Here is a 23,769-nt window from a genome sequence, read left to right as displayed (position 1 = left end):
TTATTAAAAATAACTTTATTTCGGTAAATTAATAACACGTTTTTTAATAAAAAAATGCGTTTTCTTATTAGAGATCTATTATTTCTTTTCATATTGCATTTTCTACAAATTTATATATATGTGATAAAAAAAATGTAAATGTATAATACAGAATTTTTTAAATTTTGCAGAGAATCTTGAGCTAAAATATCCATATTAATATTATCCCTAAACTACATAACAAATTGTTCATAGCAAAATTTATAAAATTAATGCATATTCTAATATATTTAAAATTGTGTATATTTCCTTTTGTTTTTAAAAATCTCAAGAATTCAACAAATAAAGTAATTTATAATTACATAAATATGTATAATTTAGCCGCACAAGATTATATAAGAAAATGTCGATTAATTAAATACTACTTTTTGCAAATTATTGTAAAGTTGCATGATTGTCTGTTTGGTCGGTATAAACAATTCTTTCTTGAAAGAATTGTTTTTATTATTAATCATGAATTTATGTAAATAAATGTTCTTAATTAAAAATACACGATCACGAAAAATATGGCATATTTAAATTAAATTGATCGATGGAAATCTCAGGATTTTTCGAATGTTTCGCGCGTTCTCTACCTGTTTCAAGCATTCAACAGAGGGGCACGTGCGATCATATATATATACCTTATCGAATACCGACACAATATTAAGAGGAATGTGAGTAAGCCACAACACTTTATTTTTCTGTGTATCCAGTCATAAAGTGTCGAAAGAAACTCAACGTTGAAATTTTCACGAATCGAGACTTCAGTAATAAATAAATTCTGAAAAATGTTTTGCCTTTTTGTGGTAGTGACGGTGCTTTTTATGACGACTGATGCGCAATTGCACAGGTTGGTATATATTTTATTGTATTTTATATATTGGAACAAGAAGGAGAGAGATAAAGATATTAAGATTATAAAGATTGGTTTTGTTCATAATCACATCTGATTTCTTGGATTAAACGCATAGCTTTTGAAAATGCAATTAACGCTTCAATACAAATTGGATTAAATTTCTTTGATATCAAAATGTATATTTTTATTCACTAGTCGAAGAATAGATAGAAAAGGGATATTTTTGAAAAAGTGACTGTTTGTTCTTTCGTAACATTCGCTTTTGCCCATTTTGCTTCTATCTACATTCAGACGACGACCGTTAACGTAAATGTCATGATTGGAGATCATCGAAATATCTAATTTTAAATTATTTTTTCACACGTTAGCAGATCAATGGATATAGTTTTTTAGATATAATAAATATTATTTTATATTATTTAATTATTTGACATTATCTGCATCCTATTTTTAATAGTTGATAACTTCTTTTTAAATTACTTCTTACGTAAAATTACACGCAAAATTCTCGTTAACAAAATATCATTGTGCGTAAAGTTATAGTAATTTTATATAATACTGCGTTACAAATTAAATATTACTTTAAAACATTTCTAATATAATTATATTTAAATGCATAATGTATTTATATTGTAAATATATGTTATACAGTTGATTTCTAAGATATTTAATTTTGTGTAGACTTTCATATTTTGTGCAGACCTTTATATATTTTTTAGAAATATCTGTTAGTCATATCAAATGTAAATATATACTTATATATGGGATATCTAAAATGATGCACTAAACTTTAGGAGCGTATTCTAAAGATCAAAATAAGACTTTTTTTTCCTAAACATGGGTCCGTAAATGAACTCCCCTCCGAGTTAAAATTCGAAAATGTGTGAAATTGACCAAACACCCGCAAATATATTTATCTCTCAAGAGAGGGTGATAGGTAACGTCAAAACCAAAGTCAAATAAGATATGTTTTCTGAAATACAGCCAATTTTCAATTTTTTTCCCAAACTTTAGGGGTCTCTAGCTCGGAGGGGGGTTCATTTGCGGACTCATGTTCATAGGAAAAAAATCTTATTAGCTTTATTAGCTCTTAATAGCTTTTGACCTCTAGAATACGCTCCTAAAGTTTAGTGCGTCATTTCAGATACACCCTGTATATATATTATATATATATATATATATATATATATATATATATATATATGTATATATGCGTATATTATAAAATGTTCTATATGTTATTTCAAGGATTTCATTGCGTAAAATGGATTCTACTTTCACTTTACAATATTTAAAAAAACTTCGCATCAATTTAGAAGAAACTCCTTCATTAAATGACAAACGTCCTGTATCTTTGTATAATTATCTAAATCTAAAGTACTTTGCTAGTATTAGTATTGGAGTTCCGTGGCAAGACTTTAACGTGATAGTGGATACTGGTTCATCAAATCTTTGGATATTTTCGGCAAATTGCACAGATATTATTTGTTGTAAGTAATTTATTTGTTATATAAGTAATTATATATACAGTAATTATATATACATATAATTATATACACAGGGTATCCTAGACCACCCGTACACTCCTTTTCTTTCAAAAACTAAGCATTTTAGAGAAAAAATTTTGGCAAAAATTATATGGTTTTGAGGGGAACATAAGATGGTGTCATTGATTTGACCTTGGATGGCATCGTTAAGGTCAAGAACACTTTTAATTTCTTAAATGGAATCATCTATTTTTTATTGCATATTCTTATAGCTTATGTCGAGAGCTTTCCAAAACACTATAACAAAGTATTTTTTCATTGAGTACTTTTCCATTTATGAGACTTAAAATAATATCTTAATTTTACATAAACTATAAAATATCTAGTAAAATATTTATTTTTCAATTATCTTTCCTTAATACTTTCATGTGCAAAATAATGAGAGGAAGCAATTGGTGTAAAAAAACACATAATTGTTCCGAAAAAAAAATATGTAATTTGCAATTAACAATTCCATATTTTTTCTTAAAAACAACTGTGTTTTCATTACACCAATTAATTCCTCTCATTATTTTGCACATAAAAGTATTAAGGTAAGATAATAAAAAATGAATATTTTACTAGATATTTTATGGTTTATGTAAAATTGGAAAATTATTCAAGCCTCATAACTAGAAAAGTACTCAATGAAAAAATACTTTATTATAGTGGTAGTAGTATTTTGGAAAGCTCTCGACATAAGCTATAAGAATGTTCAATAAAAAATAGGTGGTTCCATTTAAGAAATTAAAGGTGTCCTTGACTTGACTTTAACGATGCCATCCAAGGTCAAACCAATGACACCATCTTATGTTCCCCTCAAAACCATACAATTTTTTATAAAACCATAACATTTTGTTGAAAATGTTTTTCTCTAAAATGCATAGTTTTTGAAAGAAAAAGGGTGTATGGATGGTCTAGGACATCCTGTATATACAGAGTGTTGAAAAATTAAGTGCCATAAATTTGTGTGATGAAAGAAGGAATCAATATAAGCATTTTAAGTATAGGAACCGTGGGTCGGCGACGCTTAGTTACGGCGTGACAAGGGTTTAATTAAATTGTCACAATGTCTGCAATACAATGATTTTATTCGGTTAATTTTAGATGTTTATAATAAATGTTCGAAATTACGACCGCCAACGTTCCGACAAAAATCAGAACGACGGAGCAATGATTCCCGCGTTCTTTGGAATATTCCAGGAGTTTGTCGGATAGTTTCAGACGCCTCAACGATACGAGCGACCAGATCCTCCTCGGATTCAACCGGTTCGGAATAAATCATATTTTTCATTGCACCCCAGAAGTAGAAATCGAGAGGCGTCAAATCTGGTGACCTTGCAGGCCACGCCACAGGTCTACCCCGCCCGATCCATCTGTTGCCGAAAGTCTCTGTCAGATGATTGCGTGCTTCAGCCGTAAAGTGCGCTGGGGCACCGTCGTGCTGAAACCACATGACTCTTCTGATTGCGAGTGGTACTTCCTCCAAAAGTTCCGGCAGGACTTGCTGCAGAAATATTAAATAATTGTGTCTATTGAGCCTGGGAGGCATAAGATAGGGCTCGCGTAGCAGACGTTGTGACAATATTCCAAAGAACGCGGGAATCATTGCTCCGTCGTTCTGATTTTTGTCGGAACGTTAGCGGTCGTAATTTCGAACATTTATTATAAACATCTAAAATTAACCGAATAAAATCATTGTATTGCAGACATTGTGACAATTTAATTAAACCCTTGTCACGCCGTAACTAAGCGTCGCCGACCCACGGTTCCTATACTTAAAATGCTTATATTGATTCCTTCTTTCATCACACAAATTTATGGCACTTAATTTTTCAACACCCTGTATATTATTCAAGCCATATATATATATATATATATATATATATATATATATGTTTTTATTTGTCATTTATTAAATAAATTCCACTTAAACAATATCATTCTTTAGACAAGAATAAACGCGAAGTGCGCGTCGAATAGTATGTAATGGATAATATCGGTTGCGTAACTCATAGTCATACATATGTATTATTCTAACGAGCGACACTAAAATGAACTTTACAGAATATTTATACGATAGCTTCTTTCTTCGTTCAAAAAAATTATGTTTTAAACTTTTTGGTATGTTTTTTATCAATGAATATGTGTATCTGTTTAATATACACGAATTAATTAATACCGCGTGTGTAATATTATTTATTTTATATTTTATTATATATTATATGTGTGTATGCGCACATATTATATTTATCAAGGTTGCTTCTTAAAGAAAATTCTTGATTTCTTACAAAATGATTAATATTAAGTAACATAAAATGTTGATTGAGATAATATAAGTATAATATGTATTCTACCCACTATCATATTTTTCAAGTATAATCTTTAAATGGTTGAACAATATACAAATTTAATACTCATGTTATAGTAAAAGTATTAAAAGTTTTGAAATTTACATGCATAAATTAATATAAACAATTTCATACTCTGAAGATACAAACAAGCTTTATTAAATAAAAATGATTTAAGAGTTAATTTGATAAACTCTTTTATATATGCATTATATATAATTATATAATATATAAATCATTATATAAATATTATTTATATGTTTTAAAAAATATTGTATATTTACTATAGATTAATAAAAGACGATATCTTTAAATTTAAAAGTTTCTTTCTAATAATGCTAATTTGTGATATTACTGAATATGCTTTACAGTAGCAAATAGTCGATATTATAGTAACATGTCCGAAACATATATACCAAATAATACTCAGATTGATATAGAATACTTCTCCTACGAGGTAAAAGGATTTCTATCTACTGATTCAGTGTTTGTAAGTCATTATTAAACAAAACAATCCATTTTAGTTACGACTATAATTGTAGTTTAAACATTTCTTAAGCAATCGTATTTTTTTTTGCGCGGCAATAACGATATATTATTTTAATGTGAATTTTATTATAGTTTCCCGGTTATGAATCCGAAACGAAATTGATTGAAATACGGAATCAAACATTTGCAGAAGTGATACACGTATTAAAACCAGAAAGGTTGCTTCTAAAAAGATTTGATGGTATCTTGGGCCTGGGTTATTCCAATATATCTGTAAAAGGAATAACACCTATCTTCGACAACATGATTGAACAAGGTCTAGTGTCATCACCTATTTTCAGTGTTTATCTCAATAGGTACATATTATGTATATCCGTGTAATTATAATTATATGTTTATTTATATTTATTTTAATATTAAATTTATTATTTTTACATTATTACAATTTTTTAAATTAAAGTAATATTTATATTTGTACAATAAATATATAATAATTTAATCTTAACTATCATACACACATACATATCACAATATAAAAAATATATAATTTGTTCAGAGATGTTTCAGACGAGATAAATGGTGGTGTATTGATATTAGGTGGTTCCGATCCTGCTTTTTACGAAGGCAATTTGACATATATACCTGTTACTCGCAAAGGATATTGGCAATTTACCATAGATAAGTATGTCATTTCTTAAATTACGTTAATCATATTTCAACAAATTCTTAACTTTATCGCTTTGTAGGATCAAAATAGACTACATTAATTTGTGCATCGAAAGCTGTCAAGCTATCGCTGATACAGGTACTCCATGGATAATTGGACCAATATCAGATATCAGTCGTATTAATGATCTTATTGGAGTTTCTAGTGATGATGTATATGACACAGTAAGTAAACGATTATATCCCTCACAAAGCTCATAGTCTTTAGTGTAAAAGAGAATAAAAATTTGATAGTAACGGAGAATAAATGTCAGGTGTGTCCAAATTAAACATAGATTTGTGTGGAACAACGACATTAATCCACGATTCGGTTGAACGTACTTAATACATTTATTAAATATTAATTATTAATTTGATATTATCATTTATTTAAAGGTAGACTGCGACCGAATTTCTGAATTGCCTACAATTAGTTTCATTTTGGATGGTAAGGCATTCAATCTTACCGGCAAAGATTACATTATTCAGGTGAGCGCTATAGGTATTATTTATAGGTATTATTTAAATTATTTAAATTATTTAAGTATATATAAGAGCAGTTTACGTTGTTAAATATAATTCTGCACAGTACAAGCTAAAGGATGGTACTAAATTTTGTATAAGCACCTTTGTTGGATGTCACATCCTTGGGATAAATTGGATTCTAGGTGAGCCATTTATTGGTCGTTTCTATACCGAGTTTGACATGAAGAATGATCGAGTGGGATTTGCTTTGGCAAAAAAATTCTCGAAATATACAGAATATCTTTCCTTGTCACATTTTATTCTGTATTTTATATTGTTATTCTGTATTTTATCATCAATTGTTTTAATTATTCGTTCAATTTGCGATAAGAAAAAATCAGATAATATAAATATATTATAATAATAAAAATTATGAAAGTTTTACATATACACATTAGTGACAGCACATACATATATGTGGACAAAAATGATCAAATACAAAAGGACGAGTGTACAATTTTTTACATGAATAAATAAAAAAGAAAATATAGAGTAATTAAAATTTTAATTTTTTAAAAAGACGGTGCTCAATTATGTCTCAAATCGAAACAAAAAATTATTAAAATATATAGAAAATTTTTCCTTGTCACATTTCATTGTGTATTTCATTATCAATTTTTTAAATTTGTTTAGCTTTGAATAAGAAAAAAATTCAATTTCTCCTAATCGCCAAAGCCGACAAAGATCGTATGTCATCAATATAAATTTTGGATAATTTAAACATAATTGTGCTTTAATTTTCAACAGTGCAGTACTTTATTGTGAAAGCAGCTGATATGAGCTGATTGCTAATTAAAATGTTAATTTTTGCGAACAAAGTATCGCTTGCTAAGTTCATTGCATGGATGTCTAGTCGACTTAGTCAATCTATTCTTTCGAAACGTTTACTCTTTCATTATCATTCTTAATCGCGCACACATATTTAATAATTTATTCGAATACAATTTGTGATAATGAAAAAAATGTTAAATAAAATGTTTTTAAATTTGATTGATCGATAGGAACCCGGATGTGTTTCTAACACGCAATTGTACATATAACCGCCGCTACATAAACATCCATAAACGAGATCTAACAGCCGAATACAGAAAGAAATTTGTCAGAAATTTCTAAAACATGTTTCGCTTTATCGCGACGTTTCGCTTTTCACGTTGATCGATGCAAAAATTAAAGATAATTACTATAACAAATAATACAATTATGTATTTAACAAATATTTGTTTTAATGATACCAAGAATTGCAATTTTTTATTTTATAATGTATTTATTTTATTACATATTATTTTATTATATACGCTGATTCTTATAATGTATTTAAATTATCATCATAATAATGCTTCTCATTATCGAAAATGCCTTATTTCGATAAATTAACCACACGTATTTAATAAAAAAATGAGTTTCCTTATTAGAGATTCATTATTTCTTTTATAAAATTGCGTATTGCATTTTCTACAAATTTACATATTATGTGATGAAAGAAATGTAAATGTATAGTACAGATTTTTTTAAATTTTGTAGAGAATCCTGAGCTAAAATATCCATATTAATATTATCCCTAAACTAACATAACAAGTTATTCACAGCAAAAGTTATGAAATTAATGGATATTCAAATATACAGGGTGTTTTATAAGTGGTGGGCAAAATTTCAGGAATGGATTCATGCTTACAAGAGAAGAAAAAAAAGTTAATCAACATAGGTCCGAAATTGATTAGTTTTTGAGTTATTAAGATTTTTGTAATACAAAATTTTGTCTCATTTCTCGTCTTAGAAGTCTTTTTACAGGCATCAACAATGTTTTCACCAGATTTAAACCTATTGGACTTTTTTCTGTGGGGTTATGCAAAGTCTTTAATACATTCATCTGCAGTGGATAACGTAGAAACTTTCCGCAATCGAATTATGCAGCTTTTCAGACGATACGCGCCACGCCAGGAATTTGGGAGCGTATTCGGGACTCAATGAGACGACGAGCTGAGGTTTGTATTGTGACAGGAGATGGACATATTGAACATTTCCTCTAATTGTTCAAAATCTTAAAAACTAATCATTTTCGAATCTATATTGATTAACTTTTTTTTCTTCTCTAAGCATAAGGAATCCATTCCTGAAATTTTGCCCACCACTTATGAAACTCCCTGTAAAGATATCAAGATAATAGAGATCAGTTTCTTCTCGTAATCACATCTGATTTCTTGGATTAAACAAACTTGGCTTTTGAAAATGCAATTAATGCTTCAATACAAATTGGATGAAATTTCTTTAATCAAAATGTATATTTTTATTTATTAGTCAAAAAGTAAATAAAATAAGAATATTTTTGAAAAAGTGACTTATTGTTTTTTCGTAACTTTTGTCCATCTTGCTTTTATCTCTATTTAAACGATGACTGTTAACATAAATATCGTGATTGGAGGTCAAAACATCTAATGAACTATTTTTTTACGCGTTAGCAGATCAATTTTATATATAATAAATATTGTTTTATATTATTTAATTATTTGACATTATCTGCATCCTATTTTTAATAGTCGATACTTCCTTTTAAATAATTTTTTATGTAAAATTAAGCGAAAAAATCGTTAACAAAAAATCATTGTCTATAAAGTTATAATGATTTTGGTAAGACTGCGTTACAAATTAAAAATTACTTTGGAAACATTTCTAATATAATTATATTAAATTGCGTAATGTACGTATATTGTAAATATATAAGTTATACAGTTGATTTCCGAGATATTTAATTTTGTGTAGACTTTCATATTTTGTGCAAACCTTTATATTTTTTCTAGAAATCTGTTAGTCATCAAATGTAAATATTCATATATATGTGCGTATATATGTACGTATATTATAAAATGTTCTACATGTTATTTCAAGGATTTCATTGCTCAAAATAAATTCTACTTTCATTTTACAATTTTTAAAACATGTTACCAATTAGAAAGAAGTTCTTTCATTAAATGACAAAGTTCCTGTAGTATCTTTGTATAATTATCTAAATCTAAAGTACTACACGGTAAAAAACATTTTGTTTTTTTGTTAAAATTTTTTCGTGTAAAAATTTTTGTGTCAAATTTTTAACATACTTTTATGTTAATGTAACATATTATCGTTGAATTATTTTAACATTTCTGCGTTGAATTAATTACTTATTCACCGTTTTTAAAAGTTAAAACAACATAATTAATAAGTAAATGCACGAATTTTTGATGAAATATGTTATATGTTAAAATGAACAGATAAGTTGTGTTATTTTTCTCTCTATAACAGTTTCCATATGTTAGATTGACATATCTCTTCTGTAATTTATTATAAAAATGTAAGAATAACATTTTCTTTTAATTAAATTTAACATTATAAATATGTTAATTTAACATAAACTTTATTTCCAGATAAAGTTTAAGTGTTACACTTTTGTGTTAATTTTTAAATATATTACTTGTATTATTTATTTACATACTTGCCTTCTGTTAAATTAACATTAAAATTAGAATGGATAAATTTAGATTAGGACATGTGAAATATGTTAAATTTAACACAAATTTTTTTACTGTATAAAGAAAAGAATCTTGCCTAAGAATAGAAATCGTATTATTTGATATATTTATATTTTCTATTTGGGACTAATTTGTTCGTAAATTAATATATTAGTTTCAATGGTTTGTTTAATGCACAACTGAAAAGATTTGTGTTCTTTCATATAATTAATTCCAAATTAATTGAACGTAGGGAGATTGAAAGATGTTATTTATCGTGATAATATGCAATTATTAATCAATAGATTTATAAAGTGTTGATTATAAATCGATTAGTTGATATAATATAAAGTGATATGCCATTGAATTAAAATGAATGAAATAGGTATTATTAAGGAGAGTACATCCCTCAAGGATTTTCCCCCTCTTCTTCTATAATTTTCCATATATATTTTTTCAAAATTATTCAATTATTTTATTTAGTTTAAGAGTTTGGTTTTATTTTATACAACAACATTTCGATAGTCTAATTTTATATTAACTTGATATATAAAAATCTATTTTAATTAAAGAGCGCTTTAAACGACTATAATTTACGGTCCGAAATATAATTATATTTATAATTTTACATTTCTAATTTTTTTCTGACATTTAAAATATAAAGAAGTAAAATAAATATACATGTATCCAAATTGTAAACATACATGCATATATTAGGATACATCATACATAAAATTATAAATAATATATATATATTTATTTATTAATATATATTTATATATATATTTTATATTTAGTATGCATATATATATGCATAATATAATAAGGATTATGTAAATATAATTAACTATATCAATATGAATATTAAATCTACATTACAAAGAAAGCCAATACATAATGTAAAAATTACTTATAATATTATTAAAAACAATTAAATTTATTATTAACAATTATATGAAAATAATGATTAATTATGTATATCAATTTATAAACCTTATCTCAAACATTCATGCTGTATCTTCGACTTCTAAAAGTAGAGCGACGCATATTATACATCTTTAAATTTTTAATCAATGAAAGAATGAAGAAATTCCATCTGTCTTTCGATCTCTGACCAGCGTGTTTGTATCTTGCGTTCAATATCGGAAATAATTATTCGATACTCCTTCCTAATGAAGTTTCTTATCTAGAAGATTATTTTACACAATTATTTTAACAAAATCATTAATAAATGATTTCATAATTATCGCATTATCATACAGACACAGTTTTATTATTGACAGAATTTTAGAACAAGATATGTAGAAAATTGTATATAAAATATATAACATGTACAAATTGTTTCATTCGGTATTGATGAATTTTTATGGTAGTGAGACTAAAATAAACATTTTTTGACAATAAATTTATGTTTGGAAATTCATAATTTCAACGCGATAACAAATATGAATGATATTTTCAATTTAAGTTGATAAAGACAACCTATCGAACGCTCCTATGTATAGGTGCATATATTAAAGTTCTGCACGAGCTGTGAACTAATCGATCCATGGAATTTCTTTTGCTACATACTAGTTGAACAGCAGAGAGAAAAGTGCAAGAGAATTTTTTTTTCACATTTTTATTTTAATTATCATTTTGTTTTATATCAAAAAAATACAACAGTTGCTCAAAATGACTAGAAAATGATTCTAATTCATCGTTGCATAAATGGTAGGAATCAAAAGACGGATCATGTTTCTATTGATTCTATTGAGCATCTATTAAAGTCCTAGACTGTGTGGAAGTATCATTTCTAGAGAGTCGCATTGAAATTCTGAATTTGTGAATCTAAATTAATTATTAAAAAATGCTTAATTTTAACCTCTCTACTATAAGAATTTGTAACACGACTCTAAAACACTATGTATTCGAAAAATACAATTTTATAATTAATATACAATTTTATAATTAATATTATAACAATTTTATAATAAATAACAAATAAGTACGGAACTTTTATTCATTAAAATTACCTCTTCCAACTGTTTCTTAGAATACACATTATTAATCATAACAGTTAATGCGGCAATCTCACTGATTCTCCTATTTTAACAAAACAATACATTTAGAATTAATTAATATTTATAATTAATAACAACAAATTTACGAATCTCTGTATATATATTTTTATGAAATAATATTGTTACCCATGTACAATGTATTTGAAATTATTTAATATGTCTTCAAGTATATTTGTATTTTTCGCAAAAATAAAAAGGACAATATAAGCAGTTAAGGCTCGAACTCGCTCTGGTGGTTTAGAGTGATAAGCTACATTAAACATAAATTCAAACAATTGTGTGTCCAAATAAAGCATTAGTATTTTAGAATTTTCAACATAAGCTAGACATTCTAAAATTATAGGATCAATTTTTTTCATGTTACTAATAACTTGATTCCATGTATCATTATTTGCGATTTTCAAACCATTACAGTATGTCCACCTCTTCCATGCAGGCGAAAGTCTGCAAAAGGCAGTTCAGAAAAAAAATAAAAATCTTCTAGCGAAATTGTGTTATTAATTTCTTTAGTATTTTAATAAATAATAATTTTTAATGTTATAATTAATTTCTTACATATATATAATATAAAAAATCAAGTATTATATAAAAAGAATTACTTGTTTTCGTCAGGATTTGTCAGATGCGAACGCAGTTCCACAGAGGCCACTCTTTTAAATAAATCATCATCCGTAATACATCTCCACTTTGCAACTTCTTGCTTTAAACATTCAATATGATCATTATGTTTTTTGGACAGGCTCCACAATGTTAAAAATTCCATCTTTATCACTTTCTAGTATTGGAATAAAAAATATAGTATATCTCTTTATTTAATCCTTTCACATTTAAAGAATGGATATGATATATATGTGCAAAACAAAAACACATTTTTACTAGAATTTTATTTTAACAAATTCATGACGTTATAGCATCAATTATTATTATGTTATATACAACTATTGCATTAATCAAATTAGCCGATCTCTTATTTGAATAATTGTATACGTATTTTATATCCAAATGTATCTACATTCTTAATACGTATATTTCAGTCTACATATGACTCGCTCAAATGTCAAGTGGTATAAGTCAGAAAAATAACAGTTTGTGCAATAAAGATTTTTGCATTTTCTTTTATATACAGGGTGTATAAAAAGTACCAGAAAAATATACGAGAAAAGTACGGTGAAATATCTCGATGACTAAGCATTTCACAAAAAAATGTTTCAGATAAAAGTTGTAGGATTTCAAAGGATCTATTTACTATGCTATTTACTAGGCGCTATGAGTTTAATCTTGGGTGACGCCAAGGTCAGATCAAGGTCAACTAGAATTTTTTAATGAGACTCCTTATTTTTTGTTGCATATTCTTGTAGTCCTTCTTCAGACTTTTTCAAAACACTATAATTAAGTTAGTTTTCATTAAGTACTTTCCGAGTTATGAGGCTTGAAATCATTCCTTAATTTTACATAAACCATAAAATATCTTGTAAAATATTCATTTTTCGATTATCTTTCCTTAATACTTTTCTGTACAAAATAATGAGAGGAATCAATTGGTGTAAAGAAAACACATAGTTATTTTTAAGAAAAATTATGTAATTGTTAATTGCAATTTACATATTTTTTCGTCGAAACAATTATGTGTTTTTTTACACCAATTAATTCCTCTTATTATTTTGTACATAAAAGTATTAAGGCAAGATAATCAAAAAATGAATATTTTATAAGATATTTTACGATAAGTAATATTACACCTATAGAATACACTCCTAAACTTTAGAAGCGTATTCTATAGGTCAAAATAAGATCTTTTTTTTCTTATGAACAGACTTATGGGACCGTAAATGGCTTCCCCTCCGAGTTAAAATTCGAAAATGTGTGAAATTAACCAAACATCCGCAACGCAAATTTATTTATCTCTCAAGAGAGGATGATAGGTAACGTCATTTTTTTTCTGAAATACAGCCAATTTTCAATTTTTTCCCCAAATTTTAAAGAGCCTCTTTCGGAGGGGGGTTCATTTTCGGACCCATGTTCATAGGAAAAAAAAAAATCTTATTTTGACTTCTAGAATACGCTCCTAAAGTTTAGTGCATCATTTCAGATACACCCTGTATATATATATACACATATACAACTATGAATATAATATAAATTCTAGTATTTTAAAAAAAGTTATAGTATTTTAGGAAAATAGCAATGTAAAAATTTCTAAATTTATAAAACATGACTATTTAAAAAGAAAAACATATAAACCATTTCAAATTTCTGACATTTAATATATAAAGTTAGGTAAAAACGTATAATTAAATTATTTCCTCTTTTTCAAATTGTTTATAATATTTATAATTAATCAAATTATTTATAATATTTATAATATATTTTCAAACATATATGTGTTTAGCATATATGTATTTAGTTATTTTTATAAAGTCACTACATATCTATTTTTCAATTACTTCACTGTTGTGATATAAAATCGTTATATTAAATTATAGTTAATTAACTTAGTATATAATTTTTTGATAAAATTTATTATGTTTACCTGGAATTGAGAGTGATAGGACGAGAATACGAAAATATTCGACATAAATTCAAAAGCTTTGATCATAGGATACCATGCTATGTAATCTCTTTCCTTTGACAAATATTTAGCAATTCCCCAAAATATTGAGAAATTAAGTTTCTTCTCTACCGCAAAATGGAATGCATCATCGATGATTTGTGCTCGATTGAGAACATGTATATTCTTATATTCTTTAGAATTCAAGTATCGCCCAATTTTTAGCCAATTCTCAGTATCATAATAGACGCGATAGTATCCTGTTATACAACAAATTTTTGTTGGTTATTAAAATCTTATAATTGCTTTATGTTGATTAAATATATTTCAAAATATTTTCTTTCTCTTATTTATTATTTAATATATTCGTTAATAACGGAAATTGTGCATCATAGTAAGACATAAAAATATATCGATTATATTGCATTTGATGAAATTTTAATATTATCATGGTATATTGTAGAAAGAAAGAGAGAGAGATCTTATATCTTATATATAAGAGAATAATAAATATATATATAGGCTTTAATATATTTTTTAACATTTTTATTTATACTGGTATTTTACTCATATCGTATATGATATATGATAACTGAGTAAATTTATAAACTCGTATGTTTAAAGAATTTTGTATAAACTCAAATTAGTATTGGCTATAAACATAATGTCGACGTTATATAATATATAACATATGTAGACAATATAACTTTATCATTCAATATTTACCAGCTTGTTGTAAATTGAAAATAATCCACTGGCGTTCCTCAAGAAAGAATTTAATTTCTGACTGCCGTGACGTTAGCCAAGTAATATTAATCCAAGTTATAGTGAAATTGAGTTTTGATTCCGTAGTATAAGTAACAGGTATATAATATTGTTCTCCATCCAATTTGTTGTAAAATCGTATCGATACAATTACAGCATTGCTAGAATAATTTCGCATCACCTCTAATACGGAGAAACACCTCTGTGTAACCCATGAATCTATCATGCTTTTTATATTAAACTCTAACTTGTAATTTAATGCGTTCATTACAGATTGCATAGCGTTCCACAAATAACTGGAAGTTGTTGCGCCAGGCTCACTAAATCTATAAAATTTAACATGGCAATATTAACTTTATATATAAAAGATCAATATCATAAGAAAATCACAGTTTATATAATTTATTATCATATTTTAATTTATAATGCAACTCCCATACAAGTATTAACTTTTAATATAATTATGTATATTGTAATATGACATATAATAAAAAAATGTAATATATAACACATGATAAAAAGTTTATATATTTATTAACGATTGAATAACTTTTCATAATTAATAAATAATGAATTTAATTTTCACATTATAAAGGTTAAAGCTTTAAACTGTACATATATTTGTAAAACTTGATTCTTAAAAAATTATTCAATTTGAATTGTTTGTAATTTATAAACTATCAATCTCTATCTTATATATTTATTAAGAAAAACTCGAGTTGAAATTCACTCGACAAATTTATAAATATAAAATAACAATATAAATCTGAGTCTTTTCAAACATCTATGACTTTTAAATAATAACACAGGAAATATATTGCACAAATTCTTCTTAAAAAAATTTCTTTTCTCTACGATATATATATATATATATATATATATATATATATATATATATATTACATTAAATTATACTCATATATATATTACATTAAATTATATTCACCGATTATTCAAATATATGTCGATACTTTTTGAAAATATATCGGGCGACAATATTAATTCTAACATGCGCCATATAATGGGACCTATGATAATTGAAATAAAAAAATTATTTAATATACATATTTAAAATGCTTTTATCGCAATGTGTTTAAGTTAATAAATATATTTTTAATTTAAACTAAATAACAAATTGCTAGTTATATAAAAAAATGTACAAAAAGAAGTTTGGTTTCAAAAAGTTGGATCTTATATTCTTTTTGATATTGTTGCCGCAAAGATTATAATGAAATATAATAAGAATAAAAATATAGAAATTTTGACAAATAAATTTGTTTAAATAAATGATTTCCTACTTCTTGTGAAATTAACATTCAGAAATTTATAATTATTTAATTATCTACTTATGCATACCTTTGTTGTGAGAAAGAGCGGAGTAATAATTTTCAGGATAACTATTATGTTCTATAGCAGAATTTATAACGATATATGTGTTTAGATCGAGTAATTCATGTTGAACTTGAACTACAAACAAATCCATCACCCGCAAATTTGGCAGAGCCTAAAATCAATTCAATATAATCATAACTCTAATTAATCAGAGAGAAAAAGCTTTTAGTACATATAAAAATTAGCATCATAGTATGTTAATTAATTGCTAAAAAATGTTAAAAATAAAATTTGTCTGTGTGTAAATCTTTTCGTAATAATTTTCATATATAAAAATAAATATTTATTTCTTGTAAATTCCTTTTATCAGATTTATAGAAATTTAAAAGATTTTTGGATTATCATTATGTTTTATATTTAAGAAAATTTGTAGAAATATTTAGCAATTATACAATTTTAAACTGTTAATTGTTTTGACTACGTATTCAAATAACGTTAGTGATAAAATAATAACCTTCTCGATGATATATGTTTCAAAATATATTTTAAAACCCTTGTTTAACCATTGATCAAACCAGTAACTCAACAGATTGCTAATACATTTTTGTGCCATCCCACGTGCTATAATGTGCGTAATTCTTATTTTGCATGTGATATGATTTAATATTTTATCGTAAACGATATCTGTTTCTCTAAAAATCATTATAATTAAAATATAAAAAATTTTAAATATAATTTTACTTCAGTAAATTTATATATATATATATATATATATATATATATATATATATATATATATACAGTGACCGGCAAAAATAAAAAGCCACTTTCCTAGTTATACTGTTTTGCTTAATGAAAGAGTAAAAATATTAAAACGATGAGATTTTCATTGATGAAAGAAGAAGTATTTATTATTTATTTTAAAATTTTATGTTACAATTACATAAATTATTTTTTACTTTTCAGTTTTATTTATATTTCTTAAATATTGCTGTTTATTATATTGACAAAATAAAAAAGCCATTCAGATTTGTTCGATTTAATATATACAATATTTTGTTTGGTTGTCATGTCAACATGTTCGTGTTATTGCGCTCACTTCTCGTTGTTGTTAATCATTTTTGCAACATTGGCTTATCTCGATTATTACAAAAAAATCGCGGTCAAAAATGGGAGGAAGATCAATTTCCACACAAGTTCGAAACTTAATTGTGCGAGATATTCAAAAAGGTCTTTCCCAACGGAATATAGCCAAAAATTATGAAGTAAGTAGAGGAGCAGTAGAACAGATCAGAAGAAAATTTCAATCAACTGGATCGGTGGCAGATAGAATCGGAAGAGGTCGAAAACGAGCAACATCCAAGCGGGAGGATATGAAAATAATCCGTGAAGTTAAGAAAAATCCAAAGATTACTGTTAGAGAAATTCAGGAAAACATTTATCTTACTGTTTCTGACCGCACTGTACGTCGAAGACTCAATGAAGCAAATTTACACAGCCGGTTTGCACGTAAACGACCTTTCTTTAGCGTCACCAATAAGAAAAAACGTTTGCAATTTGCTCGGAAGTATGCAAATATGTCATTGGACTTCTGGAAAAATATTTTATGGACAGATGAAAGCAAATTCGAGTTATTTGGACAAAAGAAGCGGATTAGAATCTGGAGAAAACACGGCGAAGAGCTTCAAGATCGTCATTCAGAAAACTGTAAAGTATGGCGGAGGAAATATTTTAGTCTGGGGATGTTTCTCATGGGCAGGAGTGGGAAATCTTGTCAAAATTAACGGAATTATGACAGCAGATGTCTACATTGATATAATAAATGAAAATTTGGAGGAGTGTTTGTTGAAACTCGGACTAGAAGATAATTTTATTTTCCAACAAGATAATGACCCGAAACACACAGCAAAGAAAAGTCAAGCTTTTTTTCGTTCCTGCCGAATTAAACAACTTGAATGGCCTCCGCAATCTCCAGATTTGAATCCTATCGAAAATCTGTGGGCAATTTTGGATAATAGGATTAATAAAAGCGGAGTAACTAACAAGAATTCTTATTTTGAAGCATTACAACTAGCCTGGGAGAATTTGGATCCACAACATTTAAAAAATTTAATTGAAAGTATACCAAAAAGACTGCAAAAAGTAATTGAGGCTAAAGGAAATCATATTAATTATTAATTAAAATAATATTGTTGTTTTTTTAAATCGTAATACTATGTTACCTTAACTGGCTTTTTTATTTTGTCACTCTTAAATAAATGATTATATAGAAATAAATACAGTATTAAATAAAAAATGATTTCTTTTTAATTAAAAACATTAAATTACTTAATAAATTTTCAGTTTTAGTTATAAAAAACTTTATAATAAATTTTTTTTACCTTTTACCATCAAATCAGTTTTATAGTTAAGGTGGCTTTTTATTTTTGCCGGTCACTGTATATATATATATCTTTATTATAGACATATTACCTGTAAAAAACAAATCCCAATTTCTGTTTGACTTGATCTTTTAAATCCAAGATTGCTACATGATCCACTTTCTTTTCAAACAAAACATAAGTCTTTTCACATATCGAATTATTTTGTAAGTATCTAGTAATATTTTCAACAATATACAGCGCAAATTCCATTTGCGATTTCAATTGCGGTCTGTACAACATGCTAACAGTTTTATTGTTAGTCACATTATTGATCCGATGATAACTAGTTACTACTAATGCTACACTATCCATGGAGATCAAAGGAGTCGTGTGAAAATATGTCGATGTCATATTATTAGGCTCCGGTTTAGATACTTGTATCGGCATATTTGACAAAACTGTGTGTTGTCGATGATGGTTTATAGAAATATCGAAACTAATTCTCAATTCTGGATTGTTCCAATACGGAAATATTTGCTGTTTTTTTGTTTGAATATCTGTTGCCATTAACCTATTGTATTTAATATTATGCTCAAAATAATTATTACTTTTAGATAATTGCATATTAATCAATGTACAAAATATTTAAGAGTTTTGTTTTCATATCTTAATATACTTCTACTCACCACATATCTTCTCCTTCCTTTATGAACGAAATTTCGGAAGAGTTTGTTGTGAAATTATTATTAATTAAATCCATTCTCAAAAGATATACACCAGGTAACAAAACCTCGTAAAAGTCGAGCATGACAACATTTTCTTTTTCATAATTTGTTGAGTTAAATCCATAGGCCTTTTTACTACATAATTGTGTTAAGTCCATACTTCGTATAATCCACGAATTCGATAAATGAAAATTTATGTGTTGTGTTCCAAAGATAATATGAATAGTGATTACATTTTCACTCATAAGTAAAGGCGGATCAGTGCGAAATACAACTCGTATTAAATAATGTAATGGCAATATAGTGTCTGCCGAATTGTAGTACAGTGCATTGCGCCACATCACATCCGATTCTTCATTAGTAGGAATCGATATTGCCATTGTGGCTCTGTATATTAAACTACTATATAATAATAGCTTAATGAATATCATGTTAAATTTCTTTCGGATATCTATAAAAATGTTTCTTTATCAGAAACAAGATATTTTCAAATTTACAAATATTATGCGAATTAGCTTCGATTTTTCGATATTTGTGTGAAAAAACATACATGATATTTTATATCAATGCGAGAAAATAGGATTAATTAAAATAAAATTATTATATATATTGTATGTAATGTAATTTAGGTAGTTCCAAGAAGGATAACACAATAGATATAATTTTTAGTTCTCTCTTGTTCAATTATCTTTAAGATTTCTTCTAGTAAAATTATATATTTTTATGTCTCGCATATTATGGCATTCTGCATACATAGCATATTTTAAAAATTTTCATCTTTTCTTTAAATATATATGTTAAATTTAGCGAGAAACATTAAAATGTATGAGAGATGAAGGGATATTTTTAACAATTGGATTTTATACGTGATATGGATTGTATGTTTACTAATATGCTTTCTTCGAAGTTTATACGTCCTTCTTAAATTAGGTTTACAGTGAGAAATATATGAAAAACGAACGATATACAATAAATATGTGCCAAAAACTCAAATTTATTTAAAACTTTGTTGATGTAACAATTTGGATCAGATGGGAAAAAATGTTAAAAGAACTTATATTAGTACATTATGGCATACGCATTTTTGGAACAAAATATTAATCTATTGCTCGTTCTTTGCGTTTGTTACATTTTCCATGCATGTAATATTAGAGAACATCGACTTCATTATAAAAAAAGTGTTTTAAGAACGAAACACAAGCAATATTAAACGTCTTTAAGATAATTTTATAGCTATAGTGTAAAATTTTGGACACACAATAAATTTATATCGTTAAATAAAACTTGGCTTAGATTTTCTACTTATTAAAATAGTCAAATGATGCTATAACAATACACATCTAAATCTTCATCAGCTGCAATATATGCAGATAATGAAAATATTACTTGCAATAAAGAACTATATCAGATCATTAAAATTGCAGAGAAATCATTTTTAAGATATAAAATAATTGTTTGGTATTTCACACGTTTTGTATGCATACATTCAAAGGAAAAGAGATTTAATTTACATAAATTAAATATTTTATTGAATATTTATTTAATGTCTTACCTTATTGGTGAGTTAGTTAACTAGTAGGTTTAATAAAGGCTAAACATTCAATTGCGATCTTACTGCCTCAAAAGACTATCATACACTGACGGTGCTGTTACTTAGTTTATAAACATCCAAAATACGTAGTGTCGTAAATGTTATTTTGATTATATTTAACGTAGGAATATCTTTGCATCGATAGAAGTCAATACATATATTATACATACTTGTTTAAACTTTGTATTTCGTTTGACCGTTTTCATATTTAAAGTTTTTATTTATGAATTTTTTTAACAATTTTTTTGAAAAATCATTCATAAGAGAAAATTAATTTCGCAATCATTTCTCTCTCTACATATATATCACCCTGTATATATATATATATATATATATATATATATATACAGGGTGATTCAAAACAACCTGATGTCTTTGAAATATGTCTATGATATTCTTAAACAAATTCTAAGACTATTTTTCCTCTTGAAAAATTTTGTCCAAAGCTTAATTTTTGAGTTATAATAGAAAATAGTATATATATTTATATATTATTACACTGAGGAAAAAATTATCTTGAAATAAAAAAATTTTAGTTAACTCAAGAAAGCTATTTATTCAGTGGATACTAATCACGTATTTACTTGTATTCAAAACGTTTGTTTGCTTAAGTTAAATATTTATTTACATCTGTTTAAAAAAATATGTATGCTTAAAAAAATATAATTTTTAATTAAATATTTTTATTTTAATTTTACAAAATATTTATTAAAATGCATTTTTTATTCCCAAAAATTTAAAATTTTTTAATTTTAAAAAATAATATATTTAATTTAATAAATTATAGTATATATTTTACGAAAATAGTATTTAAATATAAAAAATATATAAATGAAAATAATGTACTTTATATAACATGCAAATTTAATTAAAATTAAATGATTTTGCTTAAATGAAATAAACAATTCCTTCCATTTAAAGTAAAAGTTTCAAGAAAATAAATTTATTTGATTTAAAAAAATTTTTCTCTCAGTGTATAATTTTTTAAATTAAAGTTTAAATATTTATATTTGTACATTAAATATATAATAATTTAATCTTAATTATCACACACACCCACACACACATACATACACATACATATTGCGATATAAAAATATATAATATATGCAGAGAATTTTCATCAGTCGATACACACGATAGTGTATTGATATTAGGTTGCTCCGATCCTGCCTATTATGAAGATAATTTCACATATATTCCTGTTACTCGCAAAGGATACTGACAATTTACCGTAGATAAGTACGTCACGTTAATCATATTTCAACAAATTCTTAACTTTGTAGGATTAAAATAGTACATATTAATCTGTGCATCGAAAGCCATCAAGCTATCGCTGATACAGTTACTCCATGGATAATTGGATCAATATCAAATATCAGTCATATTAATAATTTTATTAGAGTTTCTAATGATGAGGGATACGGCACAGTAAGTAAACGATTATATCTCTCACAAAACACATAGTCTTTAATGATAAAAATTTGAGAGTAGCAGAAAGTAAATGTCAGATGTGTTCAAATTAAACATAAATTTGTATGGAACAACGACATTAATCCACATTTTGGTTGAACGTACTTAATACATTTATTAAATATTAATTATTAAATATTAATTAAATATTAATTAATTATTAAATATTAATTATTAATATTGGATATTATTTAAAGGTAGATAGACTGCGATAAAACTTGGGAATTCCCTACAATCAGTTTTATTTTGGGTAATAAGAAATTCAATCTTACCAGCAGGAATTACATCGATCGAGTGAGCGCTATAGATAAATTATTTAAATTATTTAGATATATCTAAGAGAAGTTTACATTGTATTTAATTCTGCACAGTACGAGATAGAGGATGGTTTTGGTAGAGAAGTGTGTATAAACACCTTTATTGGAGATGATATTCCTGAAATAAATTGGATTTTAGGCGATCTATTTATGGGCCGTTACTATATCGAATTTGACATGCAAAATGATCGAGTGGAATTTGCTTTGGCGAAACACCTATAAAAAAAAGGTATACAGAAAATTTTCCCTTGTCACATTTTTCCCTTGTGTATTTTATGTTATTATTGTGTACCTTATTGTGTACAAAAATGACCCAATGGCATTAAAATTTTAATTTTTGAAAAAGACGACGCTCGATTGTGTCCCAAATCGAAACAAAAATTATCAAAATATACAGAAAATCTTTTCATGTCATAATATTTATTGTATATTTTATCATCAATTTTTTAAATTATTTGTTTAGTTTTCGATAAGAAAAAAAATTCAATCTTTCTTAATCGCCAAAGCCCACAAAGATCGTATGTCATCAATATAAATTTTTGCATAATTTATACATGATTGTGCTTTAATTTTCAACAATGCAATACTTTATCGTGAAAGCAGCTGATATAATTGCTAATTAAAATGTTAATTTTTG

The 23,769-nt window shown here is 26.1% G+C and overlaps 2 protein-coding genes across 2 annotated transcripts; one reads left to right on the top strand and one right to left on the bottom strand.

The window, feature by feature from the left end:
• Positions 1–700: 700 nt before the first annotated feature.
• LOC105247767 (lysosomal aspartic protease) lies at positions 701–7,554 on the top strand. The gene is made up of 9 exons (XM_025409268.1): positions 701–871; positions 2,126–2,367; positions 5,126–5,244; positions 5,376–5,599; positions 5,800–5,925; positions 5,990–6,134; positions 6,345–6,437; positions 6,538–6,616; positions 7,475–7,554. Exons 1-9 carry the CDS (start codon positions 810–812, stop codon positions 7,492–7,494), a joined length of 1,110 nt encoding a protein of 369 aa, XP_025265053.1. The 5' UTR covers positions 701–809; the 3' UTR covers positions 7,495–7,554.
• Positions 7,555–19,131: 11,577 nt separating this feature from the next.
• On the bottom strand, positions 19,132–19,909 carry LOC112638148 (puromycin-sensitive aminopeptidase-like). Its single transcript, XM_025409272.1, has 2 exons — positions 19,713–19,909; positions 19,132–19,597 (listed from the first exon to the last, which is right to left on the bottom strand). The coding sequence occupies exons 1-2, from the start codon at positions 19,907–19,909 to the stop codon at positions 19,132–19,134; spliced, it is 663 nt and encodes a 220-aa protein (XP_025265057.1).
• Between the last annotated feature and the right edge of the window lie 3,860 nt (positions 19,910–23,769).

The sequence above is a fragment of the Camponotus floridanus genome, unplaced genomic scaffold (assembly GCF_003227725.1).
Source record: "Camponotus floridanus strain SB8 unplaced genomic scaffold, Cflo_v7.5 scaffold250, whole genome shotgun sequence".
NCBI classification, from domain to species: domain Eukaryota; kingdom Metazoa; phylum Arthropoda; class Insecta; order Hymenoptera; family Formicidae; genus Camponotus; species Camponotus floridanus.
Note: the sequence above shows the minus strand (reverse complement) of the source record. Positions and strands in the feature narration are given on the sequence as shown.